Source organism: Pelmatolapia mariae, linkage group LG3_W, assembly GCF_036321145.2.
Source record: "Pelmatolapia mariae isolate MD_Pm_ZW linkage group LG3_W, Pm_UMD_F_2, whole genome shotgun sequence".
Taxonomy (NCBI): Eukaryota; Metazoa; Chordata; class Actinopteri; order Cichliformes; family Cichlidae; genus Pelmatolapia; species Pelmatolapia mariae.
This window is the reverse complement of record NC_086229.1, coordinates 85703283-85722870: the sequence shown is the minus strand read 5'-3', so window position 1 is coordinate 85722870 and position 19588 is coordinate 85703283. Positions and strand designations below refer to the sequence as shown.

The window sequence follows — 19588 nt, the reverse complement described above, 5'->3', positions numbered from 1 at the left end:
TATACTTTAAACATGTGGTCTTTACGCAACGTTTGTGAGCAGAACAACAGCAGAATTAGGTGTGACAGTTGAGTTGATAGTGAAATCTGTATAATTTCAATAATTCAAGGATACTTGACTCCTTTTAAAATGATGTAGAATAGTAATGGAAAAAAACAGCTTTTAATGAATTTAAAGTTTTACTACACCAACACAATGTAAGGGGATTTGCATAATGACTACTTTTATTTGTGTTATTATTATTATTTCATTTCATCCCACACTGGCAGCTACAGTTACTCATCTCCACTAACTGGAATCACTGAACAGTGAGTTTTTGCTGTTAGTCTCTTTTACAGGATTTAGTGGAATTATCTGAAAAATAATTAGGCTTGTTATGCGCTATAGATGGTTCAAGGAGGGTGTGCTTCAGTTTTGGTGAGTAAATTCTAGTAGTTTTTGCACATGGTATAAATGTGTGTCACGCACTGGTTTCTTAATTCTTGCTGTGAAACATTGAGTTGATTGTTTCCACTGTGGCCATGTTGATTGCCAAAATCCACATGTGACAAGTAGGTGCAGGTTTGTGAAACCATACACTCATTGGCTGATGACTTGTGATTGTCAAGTTAGCAAATGATTGTGTAGCTTTATACAGATCTATTTTGAAAGATAGATTGACTAAAAGCCAAAATAGGCTTCATTTTTTATTCAGTATAGCTCCAAATGAGGAACTGAGATCATAAATCAAGCATCAACGTGCTTACAGAGGTCAAGACAGGAAACTGTTTCCTTTAGACTTCAATAGGACCTCAAGTATTTTTGCAACACAGCTGTCGCCATCTAGTGGCCTTCAGATGGAATGCAGGCTCAAGACACTTTCACAGTGGCTGATTTTCTATAGTTTGCGCTTTTCTCCAGTGCCACTTTTCATGTAGTAGATGTATGTGAGGATACTGCACATTATGTTTAGGTTCTATATTTATTGTTTGCCTTAAAAAAAGTCTTAATTTTCGTTTAATTTTGAATTTTCGTTCTCAATTCAGTTTAAATTCACTTACTTTCCAGGGTGGGTTTGCTTATTTCAGTTCACCTTTTTATTGTTTGAACATGTTAAGTGTTTGGCTTTTTTAAAAAAAAAAAGAAATTATAGACGGTCCAGGTTTAGGAAGTTCAGATTAAATATTACACAAACACAACACTTAAAGTCATGTATACATCCAAGTCTAAATAAACATGCAGCAGAGGCTCCTGATGACCATATTAATAAATATTACAGCTAAGAATTAAAAAAAAAACTTTTATTGAAGCTACATTTGTAAACAAACAATGTAGTTTAAATTCGTTTTCCATTTTATATTTTTATTTAACGTTTAACATTTTTAGGTTTTAGTTTTGTTTTAAACCACTATAATAGTCTTCTTAAGACTATTTAAATCTATTTGGGGGCTAAGGGTGTCAGAAGTCCGAGGTGAGGTGGAACACGTGAACGCAGCATAGCTGGACGCGGCGGAGAGGAGAAAAGAAAAGGGCAACGAAGCAGCCCGGATAATTCAGCCTCGCAGTCTTGGCGCCAATCCGACTTCAGAGGGAAATTAAACGGCTCGGTTTTCACTCACGTTGGGATCAAATTCGCAGCCGGTTGCTGCTTCTTTCAAAGCCGTCGGTCGTCTGCTGTAGCCAGTCAGCCAGCTAGCTTTGTTAGCACACTATCCATCATTGTCATATTCATCTGGCCCCCTTCTTTCTGCCTGTAGTCACGATACTAATAACTCAGCAAAGCACCGGGACAATAGAGGTGTGTTTCTCCAGGGGGATCGAGCAGATACGGCAGCAAAATGGGGGTGAGTTGCATGTGTTTTTCCCCCAAAATATATATATATATATGAAGCGAGGTGGCACAAAGAAAGGTTTTTAGCTCGTCAGCGGCTGATTAAGCAGAGGAGATATGAAAGAAAGAAGGAAGGCAGGAGAGAGGGAAAGCGAGAAAGACCATGGTGGATGGATGTGGCTGAAGGTGCTGGTTTGGCTGTTAGCCGTCTAGCTGCCTCCACATAAACCCAGTAACATAGCATTGTAGCGTTAGCTCGAGCACACACATGGCTTTTTATGACGTTTTCAGCTGGGTTACTGCATTGTCCTTGGCGTTGCGCACACTTAACATGTCATGTGTGTTGTGACATTGTTAGCCCGCTAGCCTTGTTAGCTGTCGGGGAATGCCATTACAGCAAATGGCGAGTGCGTTGCTAACCATTAATGCTAATCACCTGTGTGTGTGTGTGTGTGTGTGTGTGTGTGCGCGCGCGTGCGTATGTGTGTGTACATTTTCCAAACAGGCCAGGATGTGGGGTCTTTTCCCCACCTGGCCTTGGCTAATTCACACATGTTGGAAGTTGATAATATGAGCTACCCGTCTACACCAGCCAGGCCTGCACACACTCAGAAGCTGTAAAGCTGAGTTTATTAACTTTAGCTAGACTTGACTTTGTCCTTCTCTTTGGCTCCAGATAAACCAATCCACGTGTTCCCCCTTCCCCAGCTCAGTGTGCAGCCTCCCTGTGCTCGGTACAGAGTTAATGCTTGGAGCTAAAGTTGGCATTCCTTTTCATAATTGCTCAGCCCTGGAATGAAGGAATTCAGTTAATGCCTAGTTGTTTCCCCTGTGAAGCACCAATTCTGCACCCTAAACGCATCACGACCAACTCTAATAACTAATGGAGCCTTCCAACCAGGGCAATATACTAATACTACTTGTGATTGTTTGACTCAATCAGACAAATAAGTATCTAAATGGCATGGAGCCACAAAAAAAATCACTACATCAGGTCCAGAGGATGAGTATAGGAACCGTTAAAGTGTCTAATCTCTCTGTTGCACAGCATAAACGCTATCAGGGTCATTTGTGTGAGTTATGGCTGCACCATCAATGCAGATGCTTTGGACATCAAACCAGGAGCAGGCTTAATGAGAGTAACGGTATCAGAGAAATTTCCCACAGGGAGCTGCACAGGCTATAGAAATACTATACTGCTGTAATGGCTTTAGAATGAAAGCATTTCAGAGAGACAATAATCACGTTATTAAGAGTAATAAGCTCTGCTTTTTCATTGTTTTCCAGGCCTTGATGTATTTGTGGAGCTTCGATCTTCCCGGATGTGCTCATGCTCATGTCTGAGGGTCGATCTGTTCTCTGATTAATTTGCCACGTGGCTTCGTGGTTGTAATTAAAACGTGTACAGCAGCACACGTCATTATTAAACAGAAATTCAAAGATCTGCTAATACTCAGATGAGTGGGAAAGACTGCACTCTAGGTTTGATCGATTGTGTGTGTGTGTGTGTGTGTGTGTGTGTGTGTGTGTGTGTGTGTTGGCGAAAAAGTACAGTGGTATCCTCTGGCTACTACCTGCTTCTGTGTTTGTGGGCTCTGCTGCCACCAGGTTTCATCGTGATTTCTTGTGACCTGACAGGCTGTAGCTGCTGTGCCAGAATGCTGCATTACCTTGTCATTTCGTCAGCACAGGCTACACTCTTTGACAAGGGAAGATCGATTCAGCAGTAAAGAAGTGGTGAAAAATGCCTGGCACTAATCATGCGAAGCAGAGAAGGGAATAAATTCAGTGGTAAAAAAGGCAAAGGGTTATAGCACCTCTTTGTCTGTAGTGACCTCAGGATTTTGCATTTTTTGTGTGTCTGTGTCAGGGTGAAAAATGTCCTTCTGATCCATCTGTAATTCACCAAATGTCCCCTGCTTTTTTCCTCTCCATTCATTTTGTGTCTTCAGAGGAAGTCCAACAGAGCAAAGGAGAAGAAAGCGAGACGTCTGGAGGAGAGGGCAGCTATGGACGCCGTATGCGCCAAAGTAGACGCAGCCAATAAGGTACCTCAGTTGTGGATATGAGTGAAAAGGAGAAATCTTCTGCTGTGGCTTTGCACTGATGTTAAAAATGCACAGTTTGATTTTTGTCTCTCTTGCACGCTGTTCCATTGTAAGCTTAAGGCACGGGGGAAAAAAAAAAAAAGCTCGGGGATGCCCTCCTCACCCCGATTACAGCCTTAATTGATATGGGCATGACAGGAAAAGGCAAATACCGCACCATGTGTGCCTTTATGCATAATTAATCTGCATCATTAAATCCCTCACCCGTCTATTCGAATGCACGGCTCCTGCAGCTTGGAGGTTGGCTAGAGCGTTAGCAAACTGGAGGAAAACAGAGCTCGCACAACATGATCTGAGCTGCAGCAGCTTCCTCATTGGGATCATGATGGGCCTGGCTGGGTCGATTACTTTTGTGTCACTTTGTTTCAAAATGAGTTGCCCCCACTGTGGTGGATGTGATAACAGCAAAGGAATGCAAGAAAATCTCCTAAAGTGACGCCTGGACCATAGTTTCAAATGAATAAATGAGCAATTTAACCTGATCTTTAGGGTCTGACTTTTGGCCTTCAGACTTAAATTCTCTGAGCCTGAGTGTCTGTGGTTTTGGCCCAGTGTGCCATAATCTGTCCAAGGACGAGAGTAGTCTTGATCTTCACAGTAACAAGGTGAAGCTGACCTTTTGTGTCATCGTGAATGACTAATGGACGTGTAGTCTGTCCTGCCCTTATTTGGCTTTTCAGGTCATTGAGCGTAAAGGCTGCTTAAAGGACATGACTGAATGGAGAACAGTGCTGATAGTTTAGCGTTTTCTCATTTTGCCCTCTCTTCTCACAGCTCGAAGACCCCCTGGCCGCCTTCCCAGCCTTCAAAAAATACGACAGAAATGGGTACGCACTGCTTTGTACACCCACAGAGGATTTATTCAGTATCCCGTTCCATGAAATTCATTCTTGTTTTGTGTTTTCCGCATGGAGGGAACAGCCGGTTTTCCCGGAGACACAGACTCATAAACTCACACGTTGACTTGTCCTCCCATTCCAGGCTGAACCTGCAGATAGAGTGCAAGAGAGTGACCGCGCTTAACCCGCTGTCTGTGGAGTGGGCTTTCGAACTCACAAGAGCCAACATGCAGACGCTGTAAGAAGTCTGTTCTCGCCTCCTCTCAGAGTTCGAAGTAGTTCAGGAACAGAGTGACCTATCTTTTTCAGAGCAGAGTGCAGATAGGCCAGAAATTCTTTTTGTGACATGAGATAAGGGCAGATGGCAAGATGTGGATCTGAGGCCATGAATTAAACACACACAGAGTAGAAAAAGAAGGCAGAGATTGAGTCACTGTATTTAATATTGTCTCATATTCAGTTTTAAACGGTATTTGTCCAGTTTAGAAGAATCTGAGAGCAGCATGAATTCCAATTATTGTGCCATACTCGAGTTCGTCTGCTGTCTTTCTGTTGCAGGTACGAGCAGAGTGAGTGGGGATGGAAGGAGAGGGAAAAGAGGGAGGAGATGAATGACGAGAGGGCTTGGTACCTGCTGGCCCGCGACGCCGACTCCTCCCCCGTGGCCTTCTCCCACTTCCGGTTCGACATAGAGTGCGGGGAGGAGGTTTTATATTGGTGAGGTACCCAGCCGTGTGTTTGTGAATTTCAGAAAAGATTTCAAATTTAAAAGACTTTTTTTAAATTTGCGCTTCTTTCTTCGCTCTGCAGCTATGAGGTGCAGTTAGAGAGCAGAGTGCGAAGGAAAGGGCTTGGCAAGTTTCTCATTCAGATACTCCAGCTCATCGCTAACAGGTAAAAAACTTAGGTTGTGTGACTATGGGAGGAAAAAAAGTTGCTACTTCTTTAGGTATTCTTTAAAAAGAAGAAAATACTTGTAGCATGTTTTTTACACACGCAAACATAACTTTAATTTCTTAACAACAAAAAGAAATCTCCAAAGAATTAATGTCCACAGTGATAGACTGTAAATAAAAGATGAAAGTGGAGCACATGTAGAAGTGCATTAAACCTGCATTTTTGTTAATGGCCAACAGGGGGCGACGACTCTGACTGTCAAGGTCAGGATTCCCCTCATAGCCAAGAGCTTTCCTGGAGATGGAGTGTGAATTTGATTCCAGCCAGAGACAAAAAACCCATTTGAGGTTAAGTCAGGAATGGCATTCGCGGTAAAACTCTAGTACAACAAGTGTAGGCGGAGCCATCCCTCATGACAAGGGAGCAGCTGAATGTAGCTTTTAGGGAGTTATTTGCACTTTATCGGACAGAAGCTTTTTAATAACTTATGAATTTTAGACGTAGTTTAGAGAGAATGCCTTTTTCAGATTGTCAATTTTATATTTAGCAGTGAGATGAACAAAAATCTGCCGTGGATCCAAATTTTGGTGACTGTTAAGTTGGTTACAGGTGACCTACACTGAATACAAACACAACTGGAGAATGTAACATCGCATTCACAGTACATTTATCATAACAAACAAATGCTAAAACATGGGCTACATCCATCTTTTATATACAGTCTATGGTCACACCTTCAGGTCACTTTACACTAAAGAGATGTTTCTTTTTCTTGTCCTCTGTCCAGTACACAGATGAAGAAGGTGATGTTGACAGTTTTTAAACAGAACAAAGGGGCATACCAGTTCTTCAGAGAAGCTTTACAGTGAGTATGCCAGCTCTTTAACGCTTAGGAAATATGGAGGGTTTAACTGTAATGAGACAAATGTTCAGCCTTTGAACATGTAGTCTGGAGTATAATATAATATATGGACACTATATTATATTATTATGGAATATGATATAAGGTTAGTTGTCTGCGAAGCTTCTCAGTCATCCAGGTCATTGTAGTCTGTAATGACCCCAAGAGGGTCATGGACCGCCTATTGATCCTCTACCTACTCACACGAGCCAAGGTGTGAAAACAGGTTTCGGGTGAAGCCATCACATGATAGGGTGGGGCTAGGTTTCACAATGGATTCACCCGAAACCTTGGCTGATTGTGACCCACACCCTGACCCTCTTGGGGACCCTCCCATAGGGTTTATAATCTGGGACTCTCCACCAATTGCTCTGAAGAAGCTTCTCGAAAGAGAGGTGAAACGTCTTCAAGAAACCTAAAGAAGTCCAGACGCTTTTCTTTCCAAGCTCCTTAGAATATAATGTGCTTCACAGCTCAGTATGTATGGCTCCACAGGTGTTGTGGGTTAGTCTCTTTCTCATGAAGTTGCAGTCTTAGATCAGAAAGGAATGGGCAAAGCTGGTAGTTCACAAAAATGTATTTCTGGACATAATCCAGAAATTTTAATTCTGAAAATTTAATACATATTAGATGAAACCATAAAGAAATGTGGAACTTCTCTGGCCTTTGTTCAATGTCGTAACTCAGGAACAGAAGCAAAGATTGCAACCGGATTTCCCTTTTAGTCCCACACTGAACTGGTGACTTTCATTTTTAGTAGTCCTTGTCTCATGACACCGCAATCAGTTTTGTTATGATCACTGCGCTGCAAACATGAGGACTGTTGAGGGTTATTATTGGGATAATGGCGACATCACGGCGCTGCCTTATTGAATTATCTTTTACTTTCTCTTTCGTGTGAGACTGGCGGGTCTTACAGTTATGGCGTCTTCATGTGATCGCCATCATTAGTGCATTAACTCTCCAGGAAGTTCCCACTTATAAAGGTCACATACAGGCAGGAAACACTCGGACCTTGTTTGTCTGAAACCAGACCTCCTTCGGTCTCCCATTAACGAAGCTCGCCGTCTCCCCTCACCTCCAGGTTTGAGATAGATGAGACCTCACCGAGCATGTCCGGTTGCTGCGGCGATGACTGTTCTTACGAGATCCTGAGCAGGCGGACCAAGCACGGCGAGGCCTCGGCGGGACACACCCACGGGGGCGGACACTGCGGGGGCTGCTGCCACTGATCGGCTTCGGTTACGCCACGCGATTGGTTAAAAGCCAGCAACTTTAACCGGCTGCGTGCGAAAGCTTCAGCTGCCTGCTAGTCCACAAGTGGTTTTGAATTATGGAGGCCGACAGGTGGGAAAACCCACCTGCGCATTAAAAGCCGGCATCTCGATGCAGCGTGCAGTGTGAGCTTTCGCACACAGCCTTTTCTTTGTTTTTGTTTTGTTTGTTTGATTTGTTTTCCAGCCCCTCGGCTCATTGTCCAAATCATCTCTTCCCATTCTCTTATCGCTGTTATTACCAGAACTAGTTTCCAGTCAAGAAAAAGCTGACAGTCTCCATCACGGAGACCGATCCTATCCCATGCAGCTCTCATCATCTCTCTGTGTTGCTATACTGTATTGGATCTGCTTCTTAAACTGTGGTTTGAGACTTAAAGTTGACTCTTGGCCTCGAGCTGTATTAAAGAAACTCCCCACTTGTGGTCTCTCAAGTGTAAAACAGGATTAGTTGAGTCTTGAAATCACAACTAAAACCATCCAAAATAAGCTGATAAAAATAACTCAGAGTTAGTCAGTTTCTACAATCCAGCTCGGGGTTTCTCTGGGGCCTTTGCACTGAGACGACTTGCTTGTTTCACTGCACCGGGGTCCTCGGATCGGGCTTCATGTGAGAGCCCAAGTTTAGGTCCTGGTTAAACCAGCACAAGAAGCGCCGTTGCACTGTAATATTATCTGTTCTGACTCTAGTTGTAAGTTATTCTGTAACAGAAGCACTGCAGCTAGCAGCAGCTGGCACGTGATACTACTGTTACATGATTACAATACACCATCGGCACCACCCGCCTCCTCGATTCAGGTAAATGTATCGATGTCTCCCTCGCTTTTAATGCTTACATCTTATCAAATGAGATTTCCAAGATTGCCTTTTTCTTTCGAGTCTCTCAGTAAAATACGTTTAAAAAAATGTTTTCTCAACATCATCAGTTGCTGTAAATCTGCATCCGACTAAGTAAATATTCCCAGTGTGTCCCCACCTGTGTCATATCGCCTCATCAGAGATGCATGCTGTAACTGGATACTTTTTCAGCTTCACAGAAGACATCTTTAGTTGTGAAAATTAATCATTTGACCTTTTGGCCTCCTTTTTTTTTTTTTCCTTAGATGAGTTTTTCCTGCACCCACAGCTGCCACACAGTTCTCATTTTTACCTAGCTTACGGATTTTCATAGTACACCCCAGTTTCCCTCTTTTCTTTTAGTTTCTGACGACAAATCTGACGCTACTAGGCCTGTTTAAAAACAACTAAATCCATCCTCCATTGCACTTCTTGCATATCTTGTGGATTAAGGTGGAATAGCATCAACAGAGGTCACCGTTTGATCATATAGCTGCTTGAAAACGACACGTGAATGGATGCAGATGAGGGTAACAGCAGCGCACTTGAGGGAGCTTTTTAAATTGTTTTAGTTCTTCCACAGTCTTAACTTGTTTTCCTGGTCCCCTCCTGTAAAATTTGGTATTTTGGGGGGTGGGGGCGGGTGGAGTAAATCTAGTCTTAAATTAGGATTACGGACTAGTGGCTTCTAAGATTTAGGTCCACTGCGAGAAGCAGCATCTAAAATTCTCATGTTGGTCTAGAATAATCTTAATGCCACTTTAACCACAATGAATCCCCGCCTGTTCACAAACCCTTTGTTGTGTCTTTGGATTAAATTGCTGTGTTTTTTTTTGTTTTGTTTTGTTTTTTACTTGATTTAGAATTGAGATTGACTGCATTGACTGGGGTTCAGTTATGCACATTTCCAGCTCCATGTATCTATTTTTTTTCCTCTGGCTTTGCATGATTCAGTTAAAAATAATCCTTATTTATCCTATCCTGGCCTCTGGTGCAGTTTATTTTATCCACTGTCTCAAATGAGCTGTTACAGCTCCTGTCCCTTTAAGACAGCTGTCCTCTCATTGGCTACCCCTGTCAAAGTGATGGTTTCAATTGTCATCTATATTAACATCACACAAAGCCAGGAGTAGATAAACATGTCTGAAACGGTGCTTCTGTGTGAAGCCTGAGTTTTTTGGTTCACAGAGAGGACGTGTACATATGCTGGATCCACCACTGTAACAGCACACCAATGACAGACAATAATGGAAATAATAATGAAAAGCCTGCTACAAATACGTGAAGTTAGAGGCTGTTATGTGAAGTAGACAGACACTTGGTATAAATACTTGGTACTAAAATAATCTGGTACCAAAAAAAAAAAGGGTTTGAGGAGAAAAGTCTTATGGGATCCTGGGATGAAAGCTTTGGTTGTTTCCTGCTAAAAGTACATTCAGCACCTGGAGACATGGTAGTTTTTCTTGCTTGGTTGAACTCTGAGGAACAGAAACAACTAAACATGCTTCAGTTTGCGGGGACTAGACTATCTGATTGAATAGTACAGTAAAAAAATTTTGTACTTCATATGTTACAATTTCAAAAAAAAGAGGATGTTGTACATAGGGGTAGGAGATCGATGGACTCACAGTCTCTCTCTCAGGTTAATCAAACATAATCAAACCTCATCTGTTGTACTTAACAGCCACGCTGTCAGTCAGTCAGCCGCTGGCTGGATTGGATTGACCCACGGCTCAGTCTTGTTACCATCCTGTTTAAAGAAACAACCGGAAAGTAGTCCTGGTATTCAGGAGGAGATTTTTGTTTAGTTTTATTCTATTCTTTGAAAATGTGAAGTTGCATGAAAGTAAATGTAACAAAGTTTGAACAGAGACTGGATCTGCACTCGGTCATATTCAATCCAGGCATGTGGGCAGTTAAAACAAATGATCATAAAAAATTTAAAAAGGCTCACTGGGGAAAAAAAAATCTTATGTGAAAATGTAATTTTTGGAAATGAGCCTGAATTTAATTTACTTTGAAGTCAGTGAGGACTTTATTTTTATTTTTTTTTAATGGTTACAGATACAAAAAATTCCAGATACTGCTTTTGGTCTTTTCTCAACATGTATATAAATATATATAAATATATAAGCTGTTGTGGATCCATCTTCATTTCTTGGCCTTTTACAGGAGAAACACTTTTTTAAACATGATGTTAATAAAAGGCAAAAAAAAAAACCTCGGTGTTTGAGAGTGAGTGTTCCAGTCCTGTCCGTAAATGACAATGAAAGGGAAAACTAAGTCATTCTGCCTTGTCAGTGTTTTATGTTACAAATAATGTTACGAATAAAGGAAAGTTGTTTGACTTTTCAAGAAATGCCTCCTTTTCTTTTCTTTTTAAACATAAGTGAATTTCCATCAGGAAAAGAGGATGTGTATGGAAAGGTTTAATATATTTTATTTATTTTTCTTTTTATAGGTAATTATTCATTATTATGTGCCAGGAAGCCAGTTTTTCAGATTTTCATTATGCTGTTGTTACACATGTAGCTGCGTCAAAATGTGTTAGGGTTGCTGATTTGCCTGTATAGACCAGTCACTGATGCTTAATATACAGGTGTGGTGTATACTGCCAACATATAGAACGCACTGTGTAATGATTTAAAACAATATGTCAAATTTGACCTCTGACCTCTCCTCCAAAGTCAGTAGAACTAAAGGTCAAATAAATAATTATGTTTAGTTTCTTCCTATTACTGTTTTTACTGACAACATACAGGTACATATGGAATTTTATATATTGGGATTCAAAATATTTAAATTAGAATTTGCATTCAAATACGATGTCACATTTGACCTCTGACCTCGCTGTTCTATCTTTCTTTCAAGTTGACCCTAAAATGCAACCTTTAAAGAAAAAAAGAAAAAAAACCTCTAACGAAAGTACTGTCAAGAGAATGAGCTGCTTATGTGAACCTCCTTTTTAAGATTTTAAAAATATTTGTTTAATCAAAATGAGTGATAATTCATTTGATAATAAGTACTTTTTTCTTTCATTTTTACGCTGCACAGATTTCTGTGCCGCTTCTGGAACTGTCTGTGTGGCTTTAAATGTTCCGAGGGGGAGTCCTTTTCGCGTCGCACAGAAACCGGACGCTGTTGGTACATTAGCTGCAGAAAAAATGTCATAGTTGAGCCGAATGAATGGATGCTGTGAGGTGCCTTTGCTCACATCTGTCCAAAATGACATGAAGCTCTGAGCTTCGCTCAGCTCCGCCGATTGTCGCCTCCGGTAAGAAAAAAAAAAGAAAAGAAAAAAAATGGGAATGTTTGTGCTTGTCTGGTTAATATAGCTTAGCTTCCACTGGTTTATCATTGAGTTCAGTTTAGATTCATGTTATTCGACCTCGTCAGGAGTTAGGCCACACTGACCCGTGCACAGCTTCAACTTTTCCTCAGTTAGCTTCTCAGAAACGTCCCGCTGCATGGGAATGCTTTCCCTCTTAGCTTGTTAGCAAGCTAAATGTTGCCTGTGTCAAATTGGGTACATTTGAACTCAGTTTAGCTCCTCGGTTACAGCTTGCACAACTTCATCAGAACATAAACAACTGGATTAATAAGAAAAGCGTGAACAGGTTGCACTTTCTGTCAACTTTCAGCTAGTCAGGGCACCATGGCAACGAGGATGAAGCTAAAGCTGAAGACTGTATTTTTGCTCTACTTCATGGTCTCGCTCCTGGGCCTCATCTATGCACTGATGCAGCTCGGTAAGCGAATCCTACCTATGAGCAGAATTAATAATGGTATAAAATTTCAGCATCAGCAGGTGTAAAGGAGTCAAAAATGTGCAAACCTGAGTGGCAGAGCTTCACTTTGCTTTGATTTGTTTGTGCAGGCCAGCGCTGTGACTGTACAGAACACGACTTCCCTAAAGACCGCACCATATCTCGGCTGCGTGGGGAACTACACCGTCTTCAGGAGGAGATGAGGAAGTTGGAGGTAACAAAGCAACCTCAGAAGCAGCCAGCCAAACCGTCCCTGCCCACCATCTTTGTTATCACGCCGACATATGCAAGGTAGTCTTCCAAGCGGCCGTTACTTGGTGTCCACCCTCTGCTGTGCATTCCTTCACTGATCTCACCCTCTCTCCGATTTCCATCTGTTTTCAGGCTGGTGCAGAAGGCCGAGCTGACTCGTATGTCCCAGACTTTTCTCCATGTCCCTCGGCTTCACTGGATCTTGGTGGAGGACTCGCCACACAAGACGCCTCTGGTGACCGACCTGCTGATGAAGAGCGGCCTGACCTACACTCACCTACACATGCCCACCGCCAAGGACCGCAAACTACAGGAGGTTCGCTCAATTTTTTGAACGTGCAACTTATCCATGCACGTTCTTGCAATTTTTTGTTCCTTATTTAAAAACACTGAGTCATTCTCCTGCTCAGGGTGACCCCAGCTGGCTCAAGCCCCGTGGAGTGGAGCAGAGAAACGAAGGGCTACGGTGGCTTAGAGAGGACAGGAGGGCTCAGCCAGGAGGGGATAACCAGCAAGGAGTGGTGTACTTTGCTGATGATGATAACACATACAGCCTGCAGTTGTTTGAGGAGGTGGGATATTTAAGTGTGTGACTATGTTTATGTCTTTTACTATTAGGCTTATTACTGATGCCTGGGAACAAATGTTCTCTTTTCCTCAGATGAGGAGCACACAGCGGGTGTCAGTTTGGCCGGTGGGCCTGGTTGGAGGAATGAAGTATGAGAGGCCTGTGGTTGAAGGAGGAAAGGTAAGGTCATTGACATTTTGCCATGCTGCTGTTTTAAAGATGCAAAAATCCCCTGCATCTAACTGCACCTGGTGGGTGGGTGGGGGGACCCCAAAAATTAAAAACTCGAGAGTTTCTGAAGGTATCCAGGGGATGATGGCTGTCACGATGGCCACATCTGTCTCGTTTTATGTTGTTGAATTGGCAAATGATGGGCCGACAGTGGCCAGTGGTAAGATTTGAACATATTACCCAACCCTACATTATAATTCTTTAAAGAAATTCAGGAGTAGCATGTTTACACAGCTTACAAACGCAAAATCAGCATTACACAGTAGAGCTAAGCTTTTCAGCTTTTTCATTTGATCTAAAATACTGAGATCATATTTACGATGGTTTGTTTAAGGTCATTCGCTTCCATACCGGCTGGCGTCCCAGTCGGCCCTTTCCGATCGACATGGCGGGCTTCGCTGTTTCCCTTAAATTGGTCCTGGCCAATCCGGAGGCATGCTTTGACGGAGAGGCACCAACGGGCTTGCTGGAAAGCAGCTTTCTTCAGGGACTGGTTACCATGGATGAACTGGAGCCCAAAGCAGACAACTGCACTAAAGTACGTGTGTGTTAAAAGATAAGAATGAAGACTTGTCTATAATTATTTTAGAACAGATGATTCAGTGTGAAATGCTTTGTTTTGAAGTCTTCAGTCTTTTCTCTTTATGATTTATGGAAATTGCAGAAAAAGAGACCTTTAAGAAAGAAGTGTTCGTGCATTGGCATTTGCAGTAGTTGCATTACGATTCTAGTAACAGTTTATATATAAGGTCACGTGTAGTAATAGTGTGTTTGTGTGCTTTGCAGGTGCTGGTGTGGCACACACGGACAGAGAAACCGAAGATGAAGAGAGAGGAGGCGCTGCAGGCTCAGGGACTGGGTTCAGACCCTGCTGTGGAGGTCTGAGAGAAACACATGCACATCAACACACACTCACACACATGTGCACACACAGTGTGTGATTATATTCTGCTGTTAATGCTGCATATGTAACTGCATTGTAAATACTGTAAACACTAAAGTACAGAAGAGAACCTGGTTTTGAGAGACTGTTACACCCGGTTGTAAATATAGATGTGTATCGAGTGTGTGTTTTGTCATAACTGTGCTGATTGTATGTTAGTGTGTGCGTCTTTTTTGTTTTTGAGTTTGCAATCCTTGTTTAGCAGTACAGTCAGTGTCAATGTTAAACTACTACCTGATGGGGGCGCCAGTGTATTAGTTTGTGAAGCCATGCTGTTCTCCTGCTGGAACATTGTGGCTTAAAACTGGAGGGAGGGTGCGTCTCATAGCAGGGTCGTCTTGTATCACTTCTGTTTACTTGTAGCTCAGTTAGACGCCTGTGATGTTTCCCGTTCCCGGCAGCAGTTAGATGTTTTTATCAGGGGCTGGATGTATAAATGATGTGACAGGCAGAAACCGTGTATATACCTTTTCCAAAACATCGAGTGGTATTTTAAAAAGGAAGATTTGGTTTTTCATTTCATTTTTTTAAATAGTGAGTTGAGTCAATATGACGATGAAGAAAGAAGGGGGGAAATACAGACAACCAAGCTTGTCATTTTTTGTGAGTGTCTCATTCACAAACTGCCTTGTAGGGGGGAAAAAACTACTGCATTTTATCATTATTGTTTGATGATCATAAATGTTTGTGGCTTCATGTTATTGTGGGTAAAACCTTTGCCTAGCATGCCAAAGATCCCCGGGTTGGGACTAGGAGGTGACACAAATGCAGTCCCAAGGGTTAAGTCTGCAAGGATGACCCCATGGGAAGTAAGGGAGCAGCTCAGAGGACCCTCATATACATTTTAGTAGTGTGGGTGTGATAATGAAGTATGAAAGGTTACTTTGAAGGTGTTGGACTGTTTATCACCCCAGTTTTGTTAACACAGCAGAATGGGGCTGGTGATGATTTCAGAACTGAGATCACCAAACACATTTTCCTTTTTTTCAATTCTGGGTCTGAATTTTATGTTTAGTGATACTGAGCTGCTTATTTGAGCTCATGTCTAAGCGTTTTGTGCAAACTGTTATTTTTATATACAAGTGATTAACAAGGGAAGTGTCTACTAGTCTCTGACAGATACAGGACATTTGTGGTAGATACCGATATTTAGGGGGTTTAAAAAAACAAAAACAAAAAAAAAACCTGATACTGATATCGGCCGATATTCCTCATACGTGTAAATACATATTTCTAGAGTATGCTTTCCAGGAATTAGCCGTCTTAGCTACTTTGCTGTGACAAGATTTCTAAATCACCTAGGTCTTTTTCAGCTTTATGTTTTGTATAAAGAACATGAAATGATACAGATATATCTGTGATATCGGCCGATAATATTAGCAAACAGTATATTGTTCAGGCTCAAGAGTCTGCATCCTTCACAGTTTTGAATGGACAGGGGTTTATATGGTCCCAGGTTTGGCTCTGGTCCCTCAATCACATGGATATAATGTGTACCCTGGTTTAGCAGTGCAGCCTTCAGTGTCGTTTCTGTTTTCAGGCCGAGAATTAGCTACAACTGCGCACTTAGTTCATGCATGGCTTCTGATTTTTGTGTTTGTAAGTCAATATTCAGGATGTAGTTCCTTTTTTTTTCTTTTTACCCCTAAAAACAAGTCATCAGCATCAAAGCAATGTCAATAATCTTTACTCAAACTGTAATAACAATGTCTAGGATTAAGCATTGTAGAGCCAAGGCAGTGGATACTTACGTCTTTTTTAACAATAAAAATATCCATGACTGAAACAGTGCTCTCTAAACATGCCGAGCAGTGAACAAACCCCACGGACGACTTGCTGTTGCGTCTTTATTAAGCCCTCAACAACCCGTGTTGCAGACAAAGTGGTGCAACTTAGCAACACGGGCAGGACAAACACCTGTGTAACTGTTCCACACCCAATGCACAAGTTCTGGGTTGTAACTGGTGTCATCACACCACAGCTAGTTTAACCCAGTGTTTTGTGAGCAGCTTTAGTGATGCTTTTAAAGTGGAAACCATTTAAGGCAGTGATTAAACAAACAACTCTGCTGAAGCGCATATAAACGAGTTACGCAATAAACAAACATGTTACATTTCGACACTGCTGCGATCAGAAAAACACTTGAATTTGCCTCCAGCGGGCAGGAAATCCCTGGTACTTAAAGATAGCCGTATATGAAAACTTGAGCTGTGCTTCGTCATCTTCCACACTTCCTGCAGTTCAACAGACGCTGTAAAAACAGCTAGTGCCTGCTTACGTGTAATTAGTGCCTGTAAGTAACTTCTCTACTGGTGTATATTGTATTTATTACTGTTCTTTACATTGTACAGTGTGATCATGTCTGTCCCTGGCCTTGGAAATAAAAGTAATGAAAAACACGTTTTGTCACTTTTGTTTGTCTCTAGTTCTTTTGAACTTAAGTGAAGCTTTTTTGTCTTTAAAATTAGTTGTTGTTTTTTTTTAAACAGCAGTTATATTGAAAATCATGGAGGTAGTCTCCGGTGAGACAGGCTTTGGAGGCGTTTAACTTTTGCTCCCTGCAGCGAGTTTTCAGGGCCAACACCTTTTGGACTTTGAGCCCAAGGTGTTTAAAAGCTGCTGACTTGACACGCCACATTCATTGTGCGCATCTGTTCTCTGTCTGAGCGTGTCACTTTCAGTAGTCAAGCTGTGATATATGACTTGGTCCCTCTCCTCTGACCTGTCACGCAGCGTGTCTGTTATTTTTATCACGTTGTCTGCACCTAGCACCGTCTATAACGCCGTCTTCCAGCCGAATGTTCTGCACATTCACCACATCCTCACCTCACTGTCCAGATACCAAGCCCCAACTTGTCTGTGCCTGACAGCGACCATGGCAACCTGCTCAGTCATGGGTGATTACTCTCTCGTGGGCGGGGATTCTCTAACCTCAGAACAGCTGAAGTTGTGTGATTGACAGCTGGTACGCCCTCTCTAAGGGGAAGCGGCCCACTTGGTGACTATATTTGGAGCGTGTGGAGGTGTACTCGCGGAGGGACTCCAAGATGAAGATGCAGTGGGAGATGAGTAAGAGGAGCTGAAGTCAGAGCTACATGCACGCCACTGTTGGTCCACGATGAGTCACAAGTGCAGCTGCACGCACACGCAGTAGACGATATTAGTGGTGATACTGAAAGAAGTTTTATTATTACCTCTAAAAGTATGAGCTTCACTGTCATGAATAACACATCATTAAACTCCTTTTAATCTCTGTGTGTTCCTGATGGTGTGTCATCACAGCTGCAGAGGAACCCTCTGCATGCGTTTACATGAAGGTGCACAAAGGGCTATTAAACGTGACACGGGCAAAAAAGCAGGCATTGACACACACACATACAGAGTTAAACAGCTCCCAGTCCCACCCAGACAAAGTGTTCACTGTGCAAACACTACCATATCATTGACCAGGCTAACTGATTTTAATCCGTATACACACATTCCTGCTGCAGGGTTTACCTGCATTAGAAGTTAACAGTTCAGGGTGTTACACTGACTCACGTGTGGTTTTTAAATGGCTGTCTTCTTTGTGGCGAGCAAATCAAGGATGCAACCAATTACAGGAGATTTTGTGCAAGATTTGCAGAGAGATTAATGCGTTAGTTGTGTTTGGATGAATGTATCTGTGTTTTGAGATGATAACATGTTTTGCAGGAACGCCTTCAATTTGAATCACGACCAAGATTCGTGCAAGAGTGGAAAAACTATAGTTGTTCTCTGCATATCAGTCAGTCTAGTTTAGGCCAGGCAACGTATCTACACTAACTTAATACAGTTCAGAATGGTACATAAATGTTATATTACTGATGTTAACAACACATTTTCTGAAAGTACTAAGCTGGTAAATTATTTCCAATGTTATCATCTGAGAAAATTCTTTGTCTGTGTATCATTTGTGAAACACTAATTGCTTCACATTTGGGATATAATCCACACATAAGAAATTAGTATTCATATATGTGCACGGAGACAAATATGTCGACACAGCTGTATTTTTTCATCAGGTGTTTGTCTTTTACTTTGTTGCTTTTTGTGGTAAACAGTATTTATCACAGACAGACATCCACTCACAGGGTTGAGGTCTCAGATATGAGTTGCAGCTGGGAAACTAACCTTTCCTGTGGAAAGTCAGAAGAGAAATATGGTCCAGTGTTTAATTGTCGTAATACTCTGATGATAATGTTGTCTGTCCTTCTTGTTTTCAGTATCAGTAACGCAAATGAGATGCGCATGATTCTTAATTGTCATCCCAAATTGAGATTCTGAGACTCTGAGATTCATTTATGAACAGAAAAGGGGAGAAAAGAGCAATCATGTATGTTTTGCCATCATGTGTCTGATTTTTGTGTTTTCTTTACATGGTTAAAGCTATCTAACCATTTTCTTCTGCTTATCCATTTTGGGCTCACAGCTGGGCTGTAGCCTAGCTGTCCTAGGGTGAGGCACAGGGTACACCCTGGACAGGTCCCAGCCTGTCACAGGACCAACACAGGAACTGACAACCGTTCACACCTATGGCTAATTTAGAATGACCAATTGACCCACTAACTGTCTTTTGACTATGAGAATAAGCCAGAGTACCCGGAGAGAAACCATGCAGACACTAGGAGAAAATGCAAACTACACAGACAGGCTGCAGGTGGATTTGGACCCAAGACCTTGCTAGCCAAGATAAGCACACTGATAAGAAATAGTTACAATCTTTCAAGGACTCCTGGGGCACCAGAAACTTCTACTGATCCACCTGAGGCTTCGCCTAAGAACCTGTTTCAGACACTGTTCAGCCAGAGGCCAGCCAGCAGACTTCTGATTTTAGGAGGCATTTCCCATCCAAATCCAGGAGGCCTCCGGCATATCTGGAAGACTGTTTTCTCACAGAGCTAGGAATGTGGGATCGTAGGAAGGAATGTGCAGTCTGATATCGACGTATGGCACAGTTTTATGTTCAGACCATATAAAAGGTCTCTGACACTGGCTTTGGTCTTCCTGTGGATCATTTGACTCGTTTTGACTCATAGATTTGAAGTGCGATTGTGTCAATGCCGAGTGTTTGCAGACGTCTTTCGTACAAGCTGCAGACAGCAGTCTGCTAGAAATCCGAGCACAGTGAGGTCTTTGGTG

At 42.1% G+C, this 19588-nt stretch overlaps 2 protein-coding genes across 2 annotated transcripts; both read left to right on the top strand.

Moving 5' to 3' along the window:
- Positions 1-1461: 1461 nt before the first annotated feature.
- On the top strand, positions 1462-9995 carry naa40 (N-alpha-acetyltransferase 40, NatD catalytic subunit). Its single transcript, XM_063470162.1, has 8 exons — positions 1462-1823; positions 3763-3858; positions 4693-4745; positions 4900-4995; positions 5316-5474; positions 5568-5651; positions 6442-6519; positions 7640-9995. Exons 1-8 carry the CDS (start codon positions 1818-1820, stop codon positions 7785-7787), a joined length of 720 nt encoding a protein of 239 aa, XP_063326232.1. The 5' UTR covers positions 1462-1817; the 3' UTR covers positions 7788-9995.
- Positions 9996-11786: 1791 nt separating this feature from the next.
- On the top strand, positions 11787-16827 carry b3gat3 (beta-1,3-glucuronyltransferase 3 (glucuronosyltransferase I)). Its single transcript, XM_063470161.1, has 8 exons — positions 11787-11941; positions 12309-12416; positions 12545-12725; positions 12819-13002; positions 13097-13258; positions 13348-13434; positions 13820-14023; positions 14272-16827. The coding sequence occupies exons 2-8, from the start codon at positions 12323-12325 to the stop codon at positions 14368-14370; spliced, it is 1011 nt and encodes a 336-aa protein (XP_063326231.1). The 5' UTR covers positions 11787-11941; positions 12309-12322; the 3' UTR covers positions 14371-16827.
- Positions 16828-19588: the final 2761 nt, after the last annotated feature.